Source organism: Acomys russatus, chromosome 26 (assembly GCF_903995435.1).
Source record: "Acomys russatus chromosome 26, mAcoRus1.1, whole genome shotgun sequence".
NCBI classification, from domain to species: domain Eukaryota; kingdom Metazoa; phylum Chordata; class Mammalia; order Rodentia; family Muridae; genus Acomys; species Acomys russatus.
The window spans coordinates 7,459,102-7,481,287 of NC_067162.1; the positions used below are offsets into that span (position 1 = coordinate 7,459,102).

The window sequence follows — 22,186 nt, forward strand, 5'->3', positions numbered from 1 at the left end:
ATTTTAACATATGTAAACATTACAAACATAAGGAATTTCGTATTTAAAAAATGCTATTCTTAGCCATCTTTCCCAGTCAGTTTTTTCTTAGAAAACTGAGATACAAAAGTCTACATTGTGTTTAGATTTTACATAAGAGCAGGTGTCTTTAATCCCAATACTAAAAAGGCTGAGGTAGGCAAACCTCTCAGTTCAAAGCTAGTCTAGTCTACTTAGCAAATTCTAGACCAGCCAGGGCTATACACAGGAAGACCATTTCAATCAATCAATTAGTTAGTTAGCTAATTAATTTTTTTTTTTTTTGTTTTGTTTTTTGAGACAGGGTTTCTCTGTGTAGCCTTGGCCATCATGGACTCGCTTTGTAGACCAGGCTGGCATCGAACTCACAGCGATCCGCCTGCCTCTGCCTCCCGAGTGCTGGGATTAAAGGCGTGCGCCACCACGCCCGGCTTGCTAATTAATTTTTTTAAATCACAAAATATAGATATGATAAACTCAAAAGATTTTGAAAATTTATTTTGATCACAGATAAGAATCAATATTAATAAATTAAGATCTTCAGCTGGTAGGAATTTGCCAAACTTGATTTGTGTTTTCACAAATATAGGTCAAGTATGTCCTCCTAAAAGCTGATCTGGTACAAGGACTTGAAATTTCCTTCAATGGAGCTAAATAAAGCCCCATCCCTTTCTAGTCCTATGGGTCTAGTCAAGAGTCTCCCCCCTACTAAAGCTCCTTGAAAACAATAACACTCGACCTCATCAGCAAGAACAGTGCCTGGCATCTGATAGTCACTCAGTAAATAGTTCCAGACAAAAACGAAAGTAAAATACATTTTGTCTTTCAATTCTTCAGTACCCCCTAGTGCTTATAAATCATCACCACAGCTCAATTTAAATTATGCTATGCATAATCATGCATTTTATATATTTTCCCACTTAATTCTTAAAAAACTTTAGTATTAGGCCAGGAGTGGTAGCACACCCCAGCACTCAGGGGGCAGAGTAGAAGCAGGCAGATCTCTTAACCTCCAGGTCAGCCTTGCTACAAAGAAGAGTTCCAGGACACCCAGGGCTTTAATACACAGAGAACAACCCCGGTCTTGAAAACAACAACAATAACAACAAATTTTTTAAGTATTGCTTTTATTTCCACTTAAGTGATGTAGAAGAAAACTGCTAGCAAATATTAAAATCAACTTAAGCTCAAAACTTAATAATGAAATTAAAGTTTAAAACAGCTGGAATATAAGCCTTCTGTCTTGACTGTTAGCTACTCTCCAGGTGCTTAACATCCTCCCTCAGAAAGCATTGGACAGAAATATGTTGCTGTCAATCCAACTTAAGGAATTATCTACAGTTCTAGGCCTCACCTTGTTGAATGACTATCGAGTCCAGTCTGAGTTTCATCTCAGCACGTTCCACTATTCTTTCTTCTACAGTGTTATCAGTTATAAAGCGAAACACCCGGACAGTCTTCGTTTGTCCAATTCTATGAGCTCGGTCCTAGCAAAATTGTATTTTATGTCACTTTGAATATAGTTAAAAAGTGAAATAATACAGAAACATGTACACTGAGAAGCAAAATCATTAAATATAAAAATATAACACCTACAATATGGAGTCATATTATTTCACCAAATTTAATACGAAGAAAGCTTCCTAAAACTAAAGGAAATCACAGTTGGTTAACAGGTAAGACCAACTACATAAGTAATACAATGACACTAGCTAACAGGCAGGATTGTCACATAAGTAACAATGACACTAGCTAACAGGCATGATTGTAATATTTCAGTTTGATAATCATTTTTTTAAAAATTTTTTTTGATAATCATTTCTTTTACTTGAGTTTAATTTCAAAATCTTTTCCTTCATCAAATTAATGAAATTTTAATTATCACTCGTATTAGGAAAATAAAAACATGAAAAATGTTCTTCCCAAATGATATTTAAAAATCGGATTTAATTATTACCCAATTAGCTACATACACTCAATCAAATTAATTTGAATGTTAATTTGTTAACTTCTGGTAAATTCAGACATCCCTCCAACAAACACCGTATTTATCAATTTCCCATAACCACCCTTACAAAGAGTACAAAAGTGACTAGTGAAGATAATTCAGAGTCGGACTTACAAACACCCAACACATTCTAAGTCAAAATCTGTACATTCCACATTAGTCTGTGGATCATGAATCTTCTCAGCCTCAAACTCGATCAACTTCCTCATTCTGAGGTCAGACACAAAACGAGAATAAGTTTTAGGCATCCCAAGTGGCAGGTGAACTACCTGCTCACAAACTGATTTCCCTTTTCTCTTAAAGCACAACTATACTCATGCTCTCTTTCAGCAGAGTATTCAAAATACCTTGACTGACATATTCTATTAAGTGACAATGAGTGCTCAACTTTAAATGAGAAACCTTCCTCAACCCCCTACCCCATTCAAGGGTTCTCTAAAAACCTCAAAACAGAGGTGAGAAAAAAAAAGGGTGGGTGAAGGAATCTGAGAGCCAGAAAATGGTGAGGAATGTTATGACCTATCCATAACATGTCTACTACAGGCATTGACCTATAGCGGTTATGGCTACCTGCCCAAAATCAAGGCCATCAAAACTCCAGCTACTGCAACCCCCATCCCTAGCCAAGGAGCTATTGGTAAGGAACTGCTACCAGGGGAAGGGACAATCTTTTCTCTGGGTGTAGCCACTGGTAAGTTGGCCTTGCTCCACTAGATGAGACAGACAGACAGACACACACACACAGAGAGAGAGAGAGAGAGAGAGAGAGAGAGAGAGAGAGAGATAGATATGAAGTTGAGAAGGGAGTAGGATGAGTCCAAGAGTAGGCAAGGGGTATGGGAGATGGATATGACCAAAATAAACTATATAAATGTAAGATATTATCAAAGAATAGTTTATTATATATTTATAAGAATAAAGAAAGTTATGGGCTGAGAAAACAGTTAAGCAGGCAATTAACTTGTTGCCCAAGCCTGATGACCTTAGTTCAATCCCTCAACCCCCGACCCCATTCAAAGGTTCTCTAAAAACTTCAAAAAAGGGGTGGGGGGAAAAAAGGGTGGGTGAAGGAATCTAAGAGCCAGAGAATGGTGAGGAAAGAGAATGGATTCCCGAGTTGTCCTTTGGCCTCCACTTATGTAGCAGGCAGAGATGTGTCGGCACTTTCTAAATAACTAAAATTTTTAAAAGTTCTACTAAGGAACACACCCTAAGATATTTACTAAGCACATAAAGTATTACTTGCCATCTCTTACCATAGCCTGAAGATCAACTTGGGGATTCCAATCTGAATCATATAAAATTACTACGTCAGCAGTTGCAAGATTGATGCCCAGACCACCAGCACGCGTGCTTAGCATAAAAACAAATTTTGTGCTATTCGGTTCATTGTATGCATTGATGGAGTCCTATGGAAATAAAATAGCAAGTGTTAAGAGTTTTCTGTTATATTTGTTGTGGGATGGGATTTAAAAAAAAAAAAAAAAAAAAAAAAAAAGACATGATCTCACTATGTAGCCCCAGCTCACTATGTTAACCTCCCTCTGCCTCCTGAGTGCCGGGTTTAAAGGCTTCTCCACCACACCCAGCACTGGTGGGATAGTTTTTATATTGCCCACACTGGCTCAAGCATCTGCTCTTTCCAAGCAGCTCTGACTACAGGTTTACACCATCCTCAGTGGCTTAGAAAGTTATTTTATCTAGAGCATGACAGCACATACCAATAATCAATCCCAGCACTCAAGAAGAGGCAGAAAGATCAAAAGTTCAAGAACATACTTGACTACACAGTGATTTTCAGACCAGCTTGATTGATTATATATAAGTTACTTGTTCGATCTTCAACCCTCATGTGGCAGCTCACAACCACCTGTAACTTCAGTGCTCAATTCTGGCCTCCTTGGGCACCAGGCACATACAAGGTGCAGACAGACAGACATGTAGGCAAGACACCATACACACAAAATAAAATAGGTGTAGAAGGGAAAAAATTGTTTTTAATCAAACATTATAATACAATATAATCATATATTAAATTGGTACATGCTAATAGAATATGAAAAATAAAGTACAATTGTTTAATCTGACTTTTTAATTCCCCCTCCTTCTTTACTTACTTGTCTCTCATCATGGGGTGTCTGCCCATCCAGCCTGCAGTACTCATAATTTCTCCACATGCAATAATCTTCCAAAATGTCTAATACCCTTGTCATCTGACTAAAGATTAGCACTCTTGAACCTGATGAACATAAAGAGCCCATTAGCAGAGCTTTCCAATACAGAAAATTTTAATTTATAAGCTTAAGGCTAAGCAAAAGTAGGACAAACAAATTACCCATCACTTCCAAGTTACTTATTTGGTTAAAAGGATAAAAATGACATCAGGAAATACCCAGGTCAGTCATTCTCTGCCTATCTTCCATCATGGAACAACAACAAAAAGAGTGGCATGTGTACAGTACTAAGGCAAACTGTCTGGTTTAGGAGAGTGAACCACTAGCCTAAGACCTCATTTATATTTAAAAGTAGTACTCCCCCACGACACAAACATGATCCCCTAGGCTCCCCAACACTAAGCCTGTAATATCATTCTAATTATAAAGACACATTTTAACTCTGCAACAGACCACAAATTGTGCCTCATTTATACCAGAAGTCCTTCACTTACCTGCAATTCAGATTATTCTATTGTTTTCCTCACAAGCCAGCCATAGAACACATGACAACAGAGTTGTTTTGAAAATAACTGATTACGGTAGGAGCCTAACTCAAGAGCAATGCTGACAACCCGATACACACATTCTTTAACCCAAATGTGTAAGGATGATGTTCTGGTCTCCATCTCCTCACAGGGTACAATGTAACTTTCATTAACATTAAATAACCTACAGGTTCCTGCCACTTCTACCTACCAAATCAGTTCCATTAAAAAATACAAAGAAGTAAATATAAGTAGCCAATTCACTAACAAGTACAATGGTGTTTCTGGCTGTCATTATCAAGGTCCATCTACTGGTATACCCATCTTTCCTTCAAAAACCATACATAAGCCAGGCAGTGGTGGCACATGCCTTTAATGCCAGCACTCAGAAGACTGGGGCAGGTCGGTCTCTGAGTTCGAGGCCAGCCTGATCTACAAAGTGAGTCCAGGGCAGCCAGGTCTGTTACACAGAGAAAACCTGTCTCAAAAAACCAAAAATGTAACAAAAAAACAAGTATATGTAATGATATTTAGGTAACAGAAAAAAAAACCATGAACATAACACCACTGTCTCACAAAGGACCTGGGAAATGAGTGTGTAGGAAAGACATCCTGGTATCTTATGTTAAAAAGACACAACTTCTAGGAAGGCTACAGGAAACTGAATGTCATCTACTCTGCATATTTACCAACTTCTAGAAGAGTTAAGGCCTTAAATTAGGGGAAACGGATTTGGTTGAAATTTTTACAAAGTTCTTTAAATAAGTTATTTAACACCATAAACAGGTATTTCAAAGTGTTGTGTTTCATCCTCTGAATATTAGAATTTTCAAAGTTTTCGTTGCTTTTCAATTTAATGCCAGTAACAAAATACCTTGTTCTTTTAGTTTAGGGAGCAGCTTGTCTAATACCACCATTTTGCCACTGTTGGTGACTAGATGCATGTCTGTTGTGTACGGTGGACCAGGCTCAGCTCCATCGAAGAGATACGGATGATTGCAGCATTTCCTCAACTGCATCAAAATGTTCAATAACCTCATTTTGTCCATCTTCCCTGCTGAGTTTAATATGTCTATATCCTTCATTAATATCCGAGTGTACCTATTAAAAACAAAAATCATTTAATGCTTGACACTTTGCATACTTAATCCCCTTACCCACCCCAACCACAAAATACTTAAGAATAATTTGAAAAATCATTGTCTGAAGTTTGCTTGCTAAATTGGTACAACACAGATTTAAAAGCTTTCCATGTTTATGTACCATCATCAAATGATGGATCATTCATTGTGCTGTATATAATGTAGCTGGTGTGCCATCAATTTCTAAGGTATGGCTATAATTTTTCACTTTTTCATTGCCTATAGTATTTTAATATTCACATTTATGCCCTTGGACCTTAAGAACATTATTTTAAATGTTCAAAACAGGCTACCTGTATAAAAATAAGGTAGTGTGATACAACATTTTCATTTGAGATAGGCCGTCCTAGACTCGATTTATAGACCAGGCTGGTCTCAAACTCAAAGCGATCCACCTGCCTCTGCCTCCCGAGTGCTGGGATTAAAGGCGTGCATCACCGTGCCAGGCCCTTAATTGAGATTAAAACAAAACAAAACATTAAGTTTTAGACTTAATTTTAGTATGCAGTATTTTGTTTAAAAAAAAATTACTCATTTTAGATGGGTGGTGGTGGCGCACTCTTTAATCCTAGCACTTGGAAGGCAGAGGCAGGTGTATCTCTGTGAGTTCAAGGCCAGCCTGGTCTACAAAGTGAGCTCCGGACAGCCAGGGCTACACAGAGGGACCCTGTTTGGGGGTAAGGATTACTCATTTACAGTCACGAACATAAAATATTTCAGTAAACAGACTGCATATACAATAGCTGTTCCAGGCAGTGGTGGAGCATGCCTTTAATGCCAGCACTCAGAGGCAGAGGCAGGAGGATCTTTTTGAGTTCAAGGCCAGCCTGGTCTACAGAGTTCCAGGACAGCCAAGGCTACAGAGGAAACCCTGTCTTGAAAATCCAAAAATAAGCAAATAACTCACTTAACAGATGTCATCATTTGTGTAAGAATACTCTAAGGCATTTTTGGGCAATTAAAGAAAGCCTAGTTACGCACTTCTCAGAAGTCACCCCATCACTGAATGATACCTGACTGTGCCACACACTGGGTAGCTAGTGCAGCATTTGAGGAAGAGAATTAAGAACTAAAAAAGGAGGAAGAATCCTGAGAGGCTAAGGCATGATGACGAGATTGAATGTGATGTGACGTCAACATATGTATGTATAAATACAGAGGGAAATGTTTGTCAATTATAGCTATAGGCTAAAGTCAAACCATAAAGTCATTAATGCATACTAATAATTTAAAAATTGGCAGTAGTGAGTAATCTATGTCTAAAGATTAAAGTCTTAGTCAAAGTGAATGTTTTGAACAAAGTAACTTGAATGGGCCTAAAGCAACATTTAGTTAAAGTACCATTCAGAGATTTCATTACAATTCTGACCAACAGAGGAGGCTCACATGTTTAATAACATCAGTTCACCACTGACATCAACTCATTCCCTGGCTCAACATTTTATAGCAATACAGGGCAGACCTAAGCTCTCTGCTAAACAGTGTTCCTAAAGCCCGGAGGACATGGACAATAAATAACTCCTCCTCTACAGGAGATGTTTTTTCAGACAACTTGCCTAAGTCTGTATACAATCATCCTTCCTGTCCTTTTGCAACTCTAGCCCCTCAAAGACACAGTTTGAAGACACGGGAGACCAGTAAATATGGGCGAGTGTCCACCTCCTCCCAGCCCTCAGCACTATGCTCATGTCAAACAGTCTAAAGTTGTGCCATCTTTTCTTACAGTCACTGTGCACTGACTTCATGGTATGCTTTCTACCCAAAGGGGGAAAAAAGTCATGTTGGAAAGAAGGGATTCAGTGGAAGAACAAATGTGGTAAGAAAGGACAAAGGAGTGTGAATATGATCAAAATATATTACATATGTATAAAATTGTGGTAAGTACATTTAACAAAATAAGCCACCAGTTTCTAGTTTTTTAAATTGTACTTATCTGTAAAACTTTTAAAAGTAAAACTTAATGCTAAAAAGTGGGAACAGTAAAATAGGTCAGCAGGCAAAGGCACTTGCCACCAAACCTGACAACCTGGACAGACCCACAGAGCCCACCTGCTAAAGAGAAGCAACTTGTAGTTTTCCTGACTTCCACACACAGACCATAACATGGAAACGTACAAACACACACACACACACACAAAAATTAAATGCAAAAAATAGAAGTCCTTAAAGACTAATACTTTTTCAACTTTTAAATTTTGTTCTATGAAAGTACTAAAACCACCAGGCATCATTACTACCATTTCATAAAGACATTTTATACTTGTTATAATTTTATATACAAAAAGTATTTTTACAACAAATACATATAGCTTACAGATTAAAAACATTAAGTTTTGCCACATGGTGGTATAGTACGCCTTTAATCTCAGCACTCAGGAGGCAGAGGCAGGTAGATCTCTATTGAGTTCCAGGCCAGCTGGGTCTACAGAATGAGTTCCAGGGCAGCCAGGGATACACACAGATAATCCTTGTCCTGAAAAACAAAACAAAAGGCAAGGCAAAGCAAAGCAAAGCAAAACAAAACAAAACAAAAAGCAACAACAACAACAAAACCCACTAAGTTTTACATCTACAGAGGATTGGAAAGGTGGCTTACAGGTTAGAGCACTGGCTACTCTTGAAGAGGACCCGGGTTTGAGCTACACAATGGCTCACAGCTGCCTGTTACTACTTCAGAGGATCTGATGCCCTCTTCTGATCTCCAGAGACCAGGCACTCACATGGCAAATTAGATATACATGCAAGATATTCATGCAACAAAGGTAAATAAAAATATAAAAAGTTTTTAACTTTTGCTACACATTAAGTCAATATGTATGTATTTCTGTGTGTGCATATCTCAAGCTAGTCTCAGAGATACAGATGACTTTGTACCTCTGCCTTCCCAGTGCTGTGATTACAGGTGCACACATAAATGCCTAGTTTATGTGGCGATGATAACTGACCTCAGAACTTTATGCATGTTAGATAAACACTGTAACAACTGAGCTACATCCTGAGCCATAATTTTTGTTTTGTTTGTTTCGTGGATCTTGCTTAATTCTGTCCATTAGCTCTCATGACTGGCCAGCAAAATGCTGTACTTTTTAAATATAGAAATTATAACTCAGTGTTAGAATAACTAAATTAAACCTCTAGTTTTTATCACTTGTCCAAAATAAACAGACAATTTATACCCACCACCAGACTATCCCTGAGCAGCAGAAAGCATATCATAAGCCAGTCTGCTGTGCTGACTTGCGTCGTATCACCTGGCTTTTAATGGGCATTGCATTAGGTTAAGCTTATTCCAGTCAACAGAAATGCCAAAGACACAAATTAGGAAAATAAAAGACTGTAAAATGAAAACCTGGGGAAAATAGTACTGTCAAGCACCTCAGAATACATACCATTCCCTTTGCATTTTACTAAGACCCACATAGATTTTTACTTCTTTTTTTGGAGGCAAACTCTTTTCAACATCAGCTTTAATTCGACGAAGGAGGAATGGACGCAGAACCTTAGAGAAGGCAAAGAGAAGAAAGGTGACCTTATGTGCAATATTGATATTATCTCAAAAATCTTAAAACTATGTACCAAATACACGGAAAAAATCTGTTTGAATAACATGTAATTTTAAAGATTTTCCTCTTCAAAAAACATCGTTTATTACTATTGGATTCCTGAAGGGTAACAATACAACTTCACCATTTACTCTATATATGAGTATTTATAATACTTGCTATAGTCTCATAAATTCTAGAAAATGGTGTTTTAAAACTATTTTCAGCATTTCTAAATCATACTAGTTTAAAAATTAGTTTCTTGTACACATATTGCTCAACACTGCTGAAAAGTGGCTATCCTACATTAAGCACTGTATGACAAGCTTTTAAATAATTATCCATTGTTGCAAGAGCATTCAGTGAGGCAAGGGTGAGAAAGCTACTCTAGTCTTTACCTAGTCAGCACGCCCTGCAGTCAGACACACGACAGGTCCTTGTGTTCCTCCCAGTCCTTTCCTAACAGTAAGCAATATTCTTACTTTTTAAACAACATAGATCATCTTACTTTTAATTTTAAACAACATATTATTTGTACATATTACCACTCATAACTTTTTTCATTCAATGTTTGTGACTGGTATCTAGGTTTTGAAAGTAGTAGTTCTTTTAATAAAATTTAAATTTTAATATAATGATAAAATTAAAAATTATTTTTACATCTTCTTTGTTTTAGTTTTACTGGCTTATAAAAATACTGACTATATCACATAACAAATTTAAAATGGGTGAGAAAAACCACCAGCAACCCTTGTCCGATTACAGCATGTAACAGAAGCTACTCTAGGTCAAATACCAGCTACTGCCAAGACAAGAAGACCGAAGGCTGTCCAGCTAAATGCAGCTTGACAAACCCACAAAGAGCCAGCCAAGAAATCACCAGATCACCCACTGACGCTGAAATTATTAAAACGCAAGCTATTAAGGTAGAAATTTGTAGAGAATAAGGGAGTAGTTCTGTAGCATTACACAGCTGGTAAATCATTCCTAAGAATACTAGGCTGTTTCCAAAAAAAACACCATTATTATCATGTGCATACTGTTCATGATGCACCTGCTGTGGAACACATGTGGAAGTCAGAAAACACCCATGTCAAATCAGTTGTCTCCTTCCAACTTGGTATGAGATTTAACTTGATGTCAGGGATTTAACTCAGCTCACCAGGCCTCCTATATATCCCGTTCACCACAGGGCCAGACACGGCAGTGGGGACTTCAGATTGCAATGGCAGGAGGACAAAGTAGAGAATACCATCCTTTTCTGTTGAGTTGATAAGCATTTCAAACTATTCTAAGAAAAACTAACAAAGATATGGAAAAACTTGACTCTGTTGCATAGTGCTTTAATCTGCTCTACCTACATGGACCTAGACATTTACTCAAAGGAAAGCCATGAAGTAAAGGGTAAGAGGGGAAAGTAAGAAAAGAGCTAAATTCTTTTGCCTCGTTTTTTCATCACTAAGATTTTAGTGGGCATGGATGGCACACACCTTTAATCCTAGCACTCAGGAGGCAGAGGCAGAAGGATCGCTGTGAGTTCAAAGCCAGCCTGGTCTACAAAGCAAGTCCAAGACAGCCAAGGCTACACAGAGAAACCCTGTCTCGAAAAAAAACCCCAAGATTTTATCAAACCTCTAACCTTTCAAGACTTTCAATCCTTTGAATAAGAAAAATCTAAGCAGTATTTAAATGCTTGACTGCTACCTGAATTAAAAGTTCCTAGAAGACTACCACTACTCTCAGATGTACTTAACAAGAAATCTCAATATACAGGAGAAGTAGGAAAAAGGTCACCCTGGCCTAAGGGCTCATACGTGCCACCAGCACGTGGGAGGCGACGGCTAGAGGACTACCTAGTTCAAAGCCAGGAAGAGGGGCAAGGCAAAATCTTGTCTTAACAAAACAGAAGAGGGAAAGGGCAGAAAAGAAAAAGGAGGAGATGAGAAAAAGAAGATAAAAGAAGAAAACTATCCATTGTGCCAGGCACTGTGCAAAGTATATGAACTCCAGCCTTTGTGCTTACAATCCATCAAAGTTCCTGTAGAAAGCACGGCCTTGTCAGAATGCTCGAATGACTAAGGATGGAATAAATAAGTAAATACACAAAGTGTCTAGGCTAGCCTCTGCCTAGATGGTCAAAAGAAAAAAAAAGGAGGTGGTGGATATAACTGAGTCTTAGGCCACGTAAAAGGAAATCAGGAAGAAGAGATTCCTTTACACACACACACACACACACAACCAACGAAGAGTAAGTGAAGCTAGCAAGACGTTTTCAGTGTATCTATGTAAAAGTACAACTAAAGCTACAATATTCTAAAAAGATTGGGATGGAAGGAGAGGCAAGCAGAGCATGATTTATCTCCTAGAGAGCTTTTACCATGTTTACAGCATTTTTATTGTCACAAATTGCATTGAGGAGAAGGTATTAAGGATGCTGTTCTCTTCCCCTCCTACCCCTGCACAGTATCCAGTCCAAGATATTAAAAGATGTGGAAAAGCTCTAGTATTAAGTAACAGTTATAATATCCTATCTATCTGCCTTTTACCTACGAAGTGAACTATACAGTAAACCAAAAACTGTATCAACTCAACTCACAATGCAGGATTAGTCGCCTTATGTACACATATCAACTGGTCCTTTCAGGTATCAACATGTGAGATCCGATTACAGAATTTGAATGAAACTAAGCTTTAAGAATTTATCTATTCTGTCATCAAGTACTGTTGTATCCTTTTCACTATACTTTTTGTAACTTGTAACTAAGAGATTACTTTCTTCATTACACTGGAAGTACATCCTAGGTTCAAATACAAAAAAAAGATCACATCATCTCCCTAATGTCATTTCAAACAGTGGATTTTAAATTCAAACTGTAATTCTATACCATACTTCTGCTAGCAGTAAACTAATTAAAATATTTTCTCATTGAAAGTATGTCCTAGCCAGGCATGGTGGCTCACACCTGTAATCTTAGACTCAGGGAGGCAGAGGCAGGAAGATCTCTGAGTTCTCCTGGTCTACGAAGTGAGTACAGGACAGTGCAGGCTACACAGAGAAACCCTGTTTCGAAAAACAAAACAAACAAAAAGCATGTTCTAACCATACTTACCATATGAAGCCTCTCAACTAACTTTTGATCCCCAAGGCAATTATTTGTATCAAACCAGGAATCAAAATCCTAGATCAATAAATAAAAAACATCCTGAGGTCAAAGACAAGATTAAACACAAATGCCGTATAACACTAGCTGTAAGAATTATTTCTAAAGTTACCTGAGTTGTAAGCCACAAAAAAAAAAAAAAAAAAAAAAAAAGCTCAAGCCCTTTTTGCTTCCCAAGAATGTTTAAGGGCAAATAGATGAATTATATTCTCCCTAAGCATTTTTTCCACATATAACATGGATTTACAAATAAGAGTCTAAAAGCTTGTTTACAGACATAATTACAATACACAACTCAAGGTTTCCAGAGAAATGTTCATCTCATTAATTAACCTAAGTGAAATTGAGATTAAAAGCATTGTTACTATTTAGGTAAGATCTGAGTAAGGACAATTTCCTTAACCAATATCCTGAAATATCTATTATAAATTTGCTATGCTAAGTAAACATCTTATAATCACTGTTATAACTGAGAGCTCTAAGAAATATTAGCCTAGCAAGAAAAACAAATCTGGAAACTATCTCTAAAATATCAAAATGCTAAAAAAAAAAAAAAAAAAAAATTAAAGCTTTCAAATCTGAATGTACTTTTTCCAGACAAATTTCTGTTCTTTCTAACATAACCTATAGCTGGCTGGTGGTGGACCTTTAATCTTAGCACTTAGGAGGCAGAGGCAGGCAGATCTCTTGAGTTTGAGCCCAGCCTGGTCTACAGAGTGAGTCTACGATACTCAAGGCTACACAAAGAAACCTAGTGTTGAAAACCAAAGGGGGTCAAAACCTCACAATGTGTAAAATATATAAAAATACTTGAAAATGCTTAAAAACAAGCATTTAGGCTAGAAACATTGAGGCAAAATTAAACATTCCTGATTGCCAAACAGGAATAAGAATATACCATCCCAGATGTAAAACCTGTTGGGAAATGAGATTAGACCGAAGGCTCTAAAGTGAATTCTCAGAATATATAATCAACTTAGTAGGTTAGTAACAGGCTAGTTACTTAAGTATAAAAAATTAGTAACCATACCAAATAGTGCTATTATTAAAATATTAAGTAAATCTAACTAATAAATTAATAATTTACCTTAATAAAATATAATTAACCACAAAAAGAGATGCTTACATCAGCTGAGTTAAACACATCTGGTAACAAGAAGTTTAGAAGTGACCAGAGCTCGTGCAAGTTGTTCTGAAGAGGCGTCCCAGTTAGCAACAGCCGATTTGTAGTCTTGAATTCCCTCACTATTTCTGACAACTGAAAGAACCAAAGACCATTATTACAACATCCCAATTAAGTATCAAACCCTCAGACACAAAAAAAGTTCATATCAAGTATCAAATTACCTTAGATTTTTCATTTTTTATCCTGTGAGCTTCATCTATAACTAAGTATCTCCAGTTAAATTTTTTGAACACAGACTTCTCTTTAATAAGCATTTCGTAAGATGTGACGCACACATCCCACTCTCCAGGTAATAAAACATCCCTGACAAATGCAGCCTGTTAAGCAACAACAACAAAAAAGTACATCACTTAATTCCATTATACATTAAATTCACTGACAAGTAATCAGAGACAAACAAGACATGAGACTATTAAGCAGAGTGGCTACTAAATAAGCATTTTAAATTAGCTATCCTACCACTAAAATTACTTTTAACTAAGTTTTAACTTAGTTTCAAAAAGCTGAAGTGAATCAGAAAATTCAGTGGCCTAACTCTTTAAAATGGCTTCCTACAATTTCACTAGGTCTTGAAATCCTCAGGAAGGAGGCCTGTGACAGGGAAGACTGGCAGTTGGTAGTAGGCAGTTTCACTCTTTTGATGGGTAGCTGTACTGACACATTGCTGCTATTTTATAGATAAGGATATGAAGTAAAAAGCAGAGAAGTGGATGAGTCCCCCGAACAAAAAGCAACTTGGAAACTTAGAATAATCCACTTGTCTGTCTGTTCCGGGGGAAAGAAATCTAGACTGCTGCTGGAGAGCTGGCTCAATGGTTAAGAGCATTTGTTGTTATTATAGAAGACCCAGGTTCAATTCCCAGCATCCACATGGTGACTCACAACCATTCATAAGTCTAGTTCCAAGATGTGACTCTTTTCTTGCCTCAGTGAAAATCCAGCATGCAGGCAAAGCATCCATAAATATAAAGTAATCTAAAAAAATTAATCTATTCTAATTAAGTATAAAATAATTTAATATCATTTAATCAATGAATACAATCTATTATCTCCAACTTCCAAATCTAAGTTCTCTATTCTTAATAGTGTCACTATTTCCATGACATCGCCCCAAAAAGATGTGGCTAAGAAATCAGTAATTTAGCTCATATTGTGTAACGGCTCACCAAATTACTAAACTGAGTCAACTCATATTTAGCAAATTACTATTCTATGACGATACCACTGTACCCTAATCTCGAAATCTGGCCCCTCAAATTTCTAAGATCTAACATATTCAAAAAAGCAAGCTAATATGTCCAAATTTAAAAAATCTTTGCCGGGCGTGGTGGCCACACCTTTAATCCCAGCACTCGGGAGGCAGAGGCAGATGGATCGCTGTGAGTTTGAGGCCAGCCTGGTCTACAAAGTGAGTCCAGGACAGCCAAGGCTACACAGAGAGAGACCTTGTCTCGGAAAAAAAAAAAAAAAAAAAAAAAATCTCTGATTTTATATAGTGACTTCCAAGAAGGCGAGAAACAAACTGAAAATAAAATTAAGAAATCCATATAGCTCTCTGTAGTCTTTAAAGCATTCTCGGTTAAGATTCTTGAATAACCACAAAGATAGTAGCATAGTTATAAATTACTAATAATTTGCCAAGATCCTTTTTAATCCCTTCTCCAGCTATTTCATTCTAAGCCTAAATTTAAATTCCTTTAATATCATTTGTGAAATGTTATAAAAACTTACTCTTTGCTCTTTATCTCCTATCAAGCAAACAGACCTAAGTGTTGGTACCCATCTCTTGAATTCACTCATCCAGTTGTGCAATGTAGATTTGGGAACCAAAACCATATGAGGACCAGGAATATTTCTATAGTGTTTCATGTATCCAAGGAGAGAAATTGTTTGAAGTGTTTTTCCCAAGCCCTGAAAAATTCATCATAATTAAACATTAAATCAATTTAATTAATTACATCAACTGAATTAATCATTGAACAATTAGAAACATTATTCCATACTTACAGCCCCCATCATACACAGAAACATTGAAAAGAAATGCTAAGTTTGAGACAACATAACAAGAGCTTAATGTGTATGAAGCTTACAGGCTCAAGTCACATAAGTCTACAAGGAAGCTAACCAACTTCACCTCTACAAGGCTTAGGAAATGTGATATTCCCAAACTAACCTACCGGAGGCAGAAGTGTTAATCCATCCCTTTCCACTCCATACTTTCTCAAACAATTGTTTAAACTCTATGTTAAGAAGAGTTAAAACCTTCACTACGTAACTAGTAAGTAGTGAACTGAAGATACAATGTTTTGTGAAATTTAACCATGTGAGCTGTTCTTAACAGTGGATGAAAATGGCCAAATTACTTTACTACCAAAAAATGTTCTTAAAATGTATTGTTTTAAAATTTACTCTACCTGCAGTGGTGGTAATTTTTCACATGTGAAAATGTCACTTATGTAACTAATGCAAGTTGCTTATAACACTTTGAGAAAAATTTAGTTATAATCAACAAAACCATTTTTCTCTCTTAACAGCTACACATTTAATGTCAAACTATCTTAACTTACAATAACAACAACAAAAATCTTCAAGCTTCAAGATAACCAAATACATACCATTTCATCCGCAAGGATACCATTGATGCCATTTTCATACAGAGAGATGAGCCAGTTCAAGCCTCGAACTTGATAGTCTCTCAGTTTACCCCACTTTACATCTAAAAACAACAATAAAACACAATGCTCACTTTAAAGACAAGAAATAGAAGAAAAGGCAGCTGCCTTTTATCTGATATTCAGAGGTTTAACTGGGACTACAGACATCTGTAGAAGATACGTGCATTGTATGGTTTCTGCTAGGTTAAAATCATTAAAGAGAGCTGATGAATGCCGGGGAGCTGGATACAAATAATTTATAGTGAGGCACAGGGCCCATGACTGTGGCATCAGAGTCCTCGTCCAAATCACTCAACTCAATGTTAACATATTGGCCTTCAGGGGATCTCTGGCCTCTTCACCTCTCTTTAATGTTAGCACATTTTTAACCAAGTGTTTTCATCCTTCATAAAAGTCAGACAGTGGTTCTCTGAGGATTTTCCTTTCCTCCTATTGACAGTAGAAATAAAGACAGGAAATCCCTTCTCCAAGCCCACGCTTTCTACTGAGGCTCCTTTTCTGGTAGATCTGATATAAGGACCCATGTCCTCCAGTGTATACACATCATTTGTTTTACTTTCCTGAGTAAATTGCAATTTAAGAGTGAATGGACAATCAGGACTAGGCACACTAGTTACAATGAAGGAATGTGAGAAAGAAAGAAGCCAAATCTCCTTTCCAACTTGTCAGACATGCAGCTCTAGCCTCTAGCTTGAAGTGAAACGAAACAAAACAAAACAAAAACAACAGAAACTGTGCTTTGTATGGCAAGGGAAAAAAAACGAAAGTGTACGCTAACAAGTGAAAGTGTGAATGAGCGAACTGCTTAATGTTCTAACTAAGCAAGAGTCCAGGTGTCACTCTGTTAGCTTTTCATACTAACTACTCATCTCATACAGGAATTGCAGAAAGATAGGCTTTAATGAAGATTACAGAAGTCTCTAACCCTATCAGAAATCTTATCAGAAATCAAGATTATGTTTAAGTGAGACTAAGCTGGTTAAATATTTTCTTATAGGAAAGCACCAGTACATTTCCCAAAAGTAATAAATTCATATGAAAACATCAACAAAACAGTAAATTTTTTCATGATTTCCCATCCTCTTTTACAAAGTACTTTTGTTTGGGAAAAATATGTTGCAAAAACCATTCCATTTTCCATTATCTTAAAAACCATAACTGAATGGCATTCTTACATACCTCTGAAATACAGCACATACCATCGTCTCTGTTCTAGGGATCGAGGCCAGGGTTGCACATGCTGTAAGTGCTCTATGCTATAACCCCAGTGAATATATTAATATCTCATATCAAAAATGCATAAAATTTACTCAAAGCCAATAACTATCCAAGATTACTAAAAATTTCCTTTAAAAATTATAGAAAAAAAGCAAATTCACACATCGAAAAGAGGCTCCTTCGAAGATCCAATGATTCAAGCTGGGCGTGGTGGCGCATGCCTTTAATCCCAGCACTGGAAGAAGCAGAGGCATGCAGACTGATTTGAGTTCGAGGCCAGCCTGGTATACAAAGTGAGTGCAGGACAGCCAAGCCTACTCAGACAAACCCTGTCTTGAAAAACCAAATCAAATGATTTAATAAGTTTAACGTACATGATGGAGAATCTTCAAATCGAGTGCAAACATTGGTTGCTTTGGAGCTTTCTGTTAACAGCTCTTCATCCTCCTCTTGCTCTGTTCTACGGTGTCGATAGCTGTCCAAATAAAGACAAAAATCAACTTATGAGTTGTAATTAAATGCAGTAGCCAAATGATGACATCACAATAATCTTAATAAGCATCTAAGTTAAACCAGGGCTACACATGTAGCTCAGTGGTAGAGCACTTGTCTAGCATGCATTTAAGACCTGTGTTTAGATCCCATGTACCACAAAAAAAACCAAAATATAATAAAAAACTAAAAAACAGAGTATGGCTGAAAAGTGAGCAGTGGAAATTACTAGTAATTTTAAACCTAAAATGTTTACATGGTTAACTAAACTATGAATAAAAATTAAAATACATTTAAGAGACAGGCGGATCTCTTGAGTTTGAGGCCAGCCTAGTCTACAGAGTTCCAAGACAGCTAGGGCTACACAGAGAAACCCTGTCTTGAAAAGCAACTGTGACTAAAGCTAGGAAATAAGGACTTAAGATGTTTAGTAATAGTGACTAAGGAATTCATTAGATTAATTCCCAAAAATGATTTTGGGGACTGAGAAATAATAGTTCAGTCAGCAAAGTGCTTGCCTAACAAGCAGAAGACATGAATTCAAACCTACTGACCCACCAAAATAAAAGCCCCCAGCTCTGAGGAGGCAAGATAAACAAATGCCTGGTCTTAGTGGGCCATGCCTATGATTTCAACAGCCCAGGAACAGGCAGAAACACTGAATTTGAGGCCAGTCTGGGCTATGCATTGAAATATTGTACCTAGTAATACACAGCTCCACCTACCTCCTAAATGAGAAAGGGGGACTAGAAAGTACCTGTCTGTAGTACATTTCTGTCTGTGCTTGCCTAGTGCACCCAAGGCTTGAGGTTTGACCCTCACAAGACTATCTCAAAAGAGAGAGAAAACCTCAACCTTATTTCCCAATAATGTCAATTAATAAAGAAAATAAAAACAAAACTTAGTAGCTTACTGTGTATTATTATCTTAATCTTAGAGAATTACAAACTAAGAATGGGTGGTGGCGGCGCATGGCTGTAATCCCAGCACCCTGGGAAGCAAAGGTAGACAGACTGCTGTTGAGTTAAAGGCCAGCCTGGTCTAGAAAGCAAAGTCTAGGACAGCCAAGGCTACAAAGATAAAGCCTTGTCTCAAAAACCAGAAAAATCAATCAATTAAGAATTACAAACTAAGCGAGCAGAAGCATTTTTCCTTATCATATTGATTATAGCACAATAATGTTTAATGTTTATTACAGCAATTCCTATGACAGATATATTTAAGTAGCTAGCAAGATTTCCAATCCGGAACAATTATTTTTTTCTTTTTTTTCTTTTTTGATTTTTCAAGGCAGGGTTTCTCTGCCTAACCTTGGCTGTCCAGGAACTCTTTGTAGACCAGGCTGGCCTTCCACTCAGAGATCCTCAGCCCTGCCTCTGGAATGAATGCTGAGGTGAAACGTGTGTACTACCATGCCCAGCCTTGTATCTTGAACAATTAAAACACAGTTTTTTCTAAGTAACAAGCCCCCCTGGGAGGTATATACATAAATCTCCCTGTGAAGAGAAATAGAATATGCATTGCGGGTGGATGGGAGTGTGTATCTGGGTGGGTATAGGAACAGAATCAGGTTGGGGATTGGAGGGGGGAGATGAAACCAGAGAGCAGTAGAGACAACTAGGGGGTAGGGGTGGGCATCTCTGGGATGGCTAGAAACCTAGGGCAATGGAAACCCCCAGGAATCTATTAGGGAGATCCTAGCTAAGACTCCTAGCAATAGGGGATATGAGCCTAACTGGCCATCTCCTGCAACTAAGCAAGACTTCCAGTGGGGGGATTGTAACACCAACCCAGCTGCAAAACCTTTGACCTACAATTTGTCTGCCTACAAGATGTGCTGGGGTAAAGGTAGCACAGAAATTGTGGGAGTGGCCAATCAATGACTGGTCTAGCTTGAGACCCATGCCATGAGAGGGAGGCCACCCCTGACACTGCCTAGAGGGCCAGGAACCAAAGGCTGGACAGCCCAGAGACCTAGGAGAGAAAGTGATCCCTAATGACATTCTGCTATACTTATAGTAATGGGTGCCTAGCACAGCTGTCATCAGAGAGGCCTCACCCAGCTACTGTTTACTGATGGAAACAGATAAGAGACCCACAGCAAACATTAGACAGAGTTCGGGGAATCCTACAGAAGAGGGAAGGAAGGATTGTAGGAGCTTGGAGTCAAGACACCATAAAAAAAAGTCCACAGACTCAACCAACCAGGGCTCATAGAGACTAAACTGACTAGGGAGCCTGTGTGGAACTGACCTCGGCTCTCTCTCTATGTTACAGCTGTGTAGCTTGCCCTTCTTGTGGCATTCCTAACAGTGGGAGCAGGGGCTGTCTTTGACTCCTTTGCGTAAGGGACCTTCTCCTACTGGTTGCCTCATCCAGCCTCGTAAAGGGGGTACACAGTCTCACTGCAATTTGAAATACCATGGTTGGTTGATATCCATAGGAGATGTGCCCTTTTCTGAAGAGAAACGGAGGAGGAGGGAGGGACTAGAGGAGGAGGAGGACAACTGTAGTCAGGATATTTTAAAAAAGAAAAACAAAAAAAGAAAAAAGCATGAATGTATTTATATTAAAATAAAGGGTTTTTTGTTAAATATAAAAACAGCACTTGTATATATGTAATTGATAAGAAAGATACACTGGAACAACAGAATATTCCAAAAAAACTAAGAAATAATGTTCACTCCCTCTAGATGAACATTATACTTTCCTATTTCAACTAATCACTTACCAATTTTCACATTGAGAAATATATATTCTCACATATTATAATTACTTTTCACACCTCATTTATCATGCCAGAAATTGTAGCTGAGACTACCTTAAATACATTAATATGCTAACACAAAAGATGTATTTGCATATTCAATACATACAGGTATGATCAAAAACCACCAAAGAATGGCGTATGTGATGCTTCAGCATGTAAGAAGCAAACTAACATGTAGCAAACATTTTAAACAAATGGCTATGAAACAGATGCAAATACTCTACACACCAGCTCAGACTTCAAATACTCTTGTAACCAAGGATTTGCAATTCTAGCTATTTGGACACCTGAAAGAGAAAGACCTTAAGAAGTCCATAAGGCCTGTTTGAGCTATAGAGTAAGTTCAAGGCCAACTCTAGCAACTCAGTGGAACCCTACCTCAAAAAGTCAACAGGGTGTGGTAGTACATGCCTATAATCCCAGCTCTCAGGGAGGCAGAGGCAGGTGGATCTCTGAGTTCAAGTCTAGCCTGGTCTACAAGTGTATCCAGGACAGCCAAGTCTACACAGAGAAATCCTGTCTTGAAAAATACAACAACAACGACAACAACAAAAAGTGAAAAACATGGGTGGATTTTATAAGTCAGTGGTAGAACGCTTATCCAGAAGCATGAGGCCCTAGGTTCAATCCCCAGTACCAAAAAACAAACAAACCTACCTTAATATATCCTTAATGTACCTTTTTTTTTTTTTTTTTTTTTTTTGGGGGGAAGACAAGTACATCAGATCCAAATTCAAGCCTGGACTATCTACTTCTATGTAATGGTGAATAACATATGTAACCTTTGTATTTTTAAACTCTCTAAGGAATAGCTTATCATCTTAATACCATATATAGCATAGCTGAATAGCTGTTACAGTTCATAAAGCATATAATGGTATAAAAATAAGTCATTGTACCTAGTTTCAGACACTGAAGGCCATACCTATGAAGCCACAGAAAACATTTAAAATCTTAAAAAAATAGAATTTAAAAGCAAGTTTGGCTTAAAATTATCAAATATAAACTACTACTCACTCGCCAACTGAAAGCAAATTCTGTTTTTCATCCTTTTTTACCCGTGGGCGCCCTGGTTTCATCTTCAAGGGAGAGGTTGGAGTCTTCTGAGCAGCAGGCTGAATGAAATGTGCAAACAGCTCTGTCTGCTTTAATAAATACTCAAATCTATTCGCTCGGTCAGTTTGCTGCAAAATTTAAGACACATTTTATCAGACTAAAAATCAAGTTCAACACTGCATGATGAGCTCAAGAATCAAGTGAACAAACTACTAAA

General features: G+C 37.5%; 1 protein-coding gene across 1 annotated transcript in view; it reads right to left on the reverse strand.

The window, feature by feature from the left end:
• Positions 1 to 22,186, reverse strand: part of Smarca5 (SWI/SNF related, matrix associated, actin dependent regulator of chromatin, subfamily a, member 5) — a 37,553-nt gene that overhangs the window by 10,313 nt on the left and 5,054 nt on the right. The window contains exons 3-14 of the mRNA XM_051169276.1: positions 21,931 to 22,097; positions 18,026 to 18,126; positions 16,374 to 16,474; positions 15,490 to 15,669; positions 13,920 to 14,075; positions 13,699 to 13,830; positions 12,522 to 12,590; positions 9,259 to 9,368; positions 5,602 to 5,828; positions 4,144 to 4,265; positions 3,283 to 3,435; positions 1,373 to 1,505 (exon numbers count right to left, since the gene is read on the reverse strand). Coding sequence (XP_051025233.1) covers positions 1,373 to 1,505; positions 3,283 to 3,435; positions 4,144 to 4,265; positions 5,602 to 5,828; positions 9,259 to 9,368; positions 12,522 to 12,590; positions 13,699 to 13,830; positions 13,920 to 14,075; positions 15,490 to 15,669; positions 16,374 to 16,474; positions 18,026 to 18,126; positions 21,931 to 22,097 — 1,651 coding nt within the window. The remainder of the gene's footprint in view (positions 1 to 1,372; positions 1,506 to 3,282; positions 3,436 to 4,143; positions 4,266 to 5,601; positions 5,829 to 9,258; positions 9,369 to 12,521; positions 12,591 to 13,698; positions 13,831 to 13,919; positions 14,076 to 15,489; positions 15,670 to 16,373; positions 16,475 to 18,025; positions 18,127 to 21,930; positions 22,098 to 22,186) is intronic.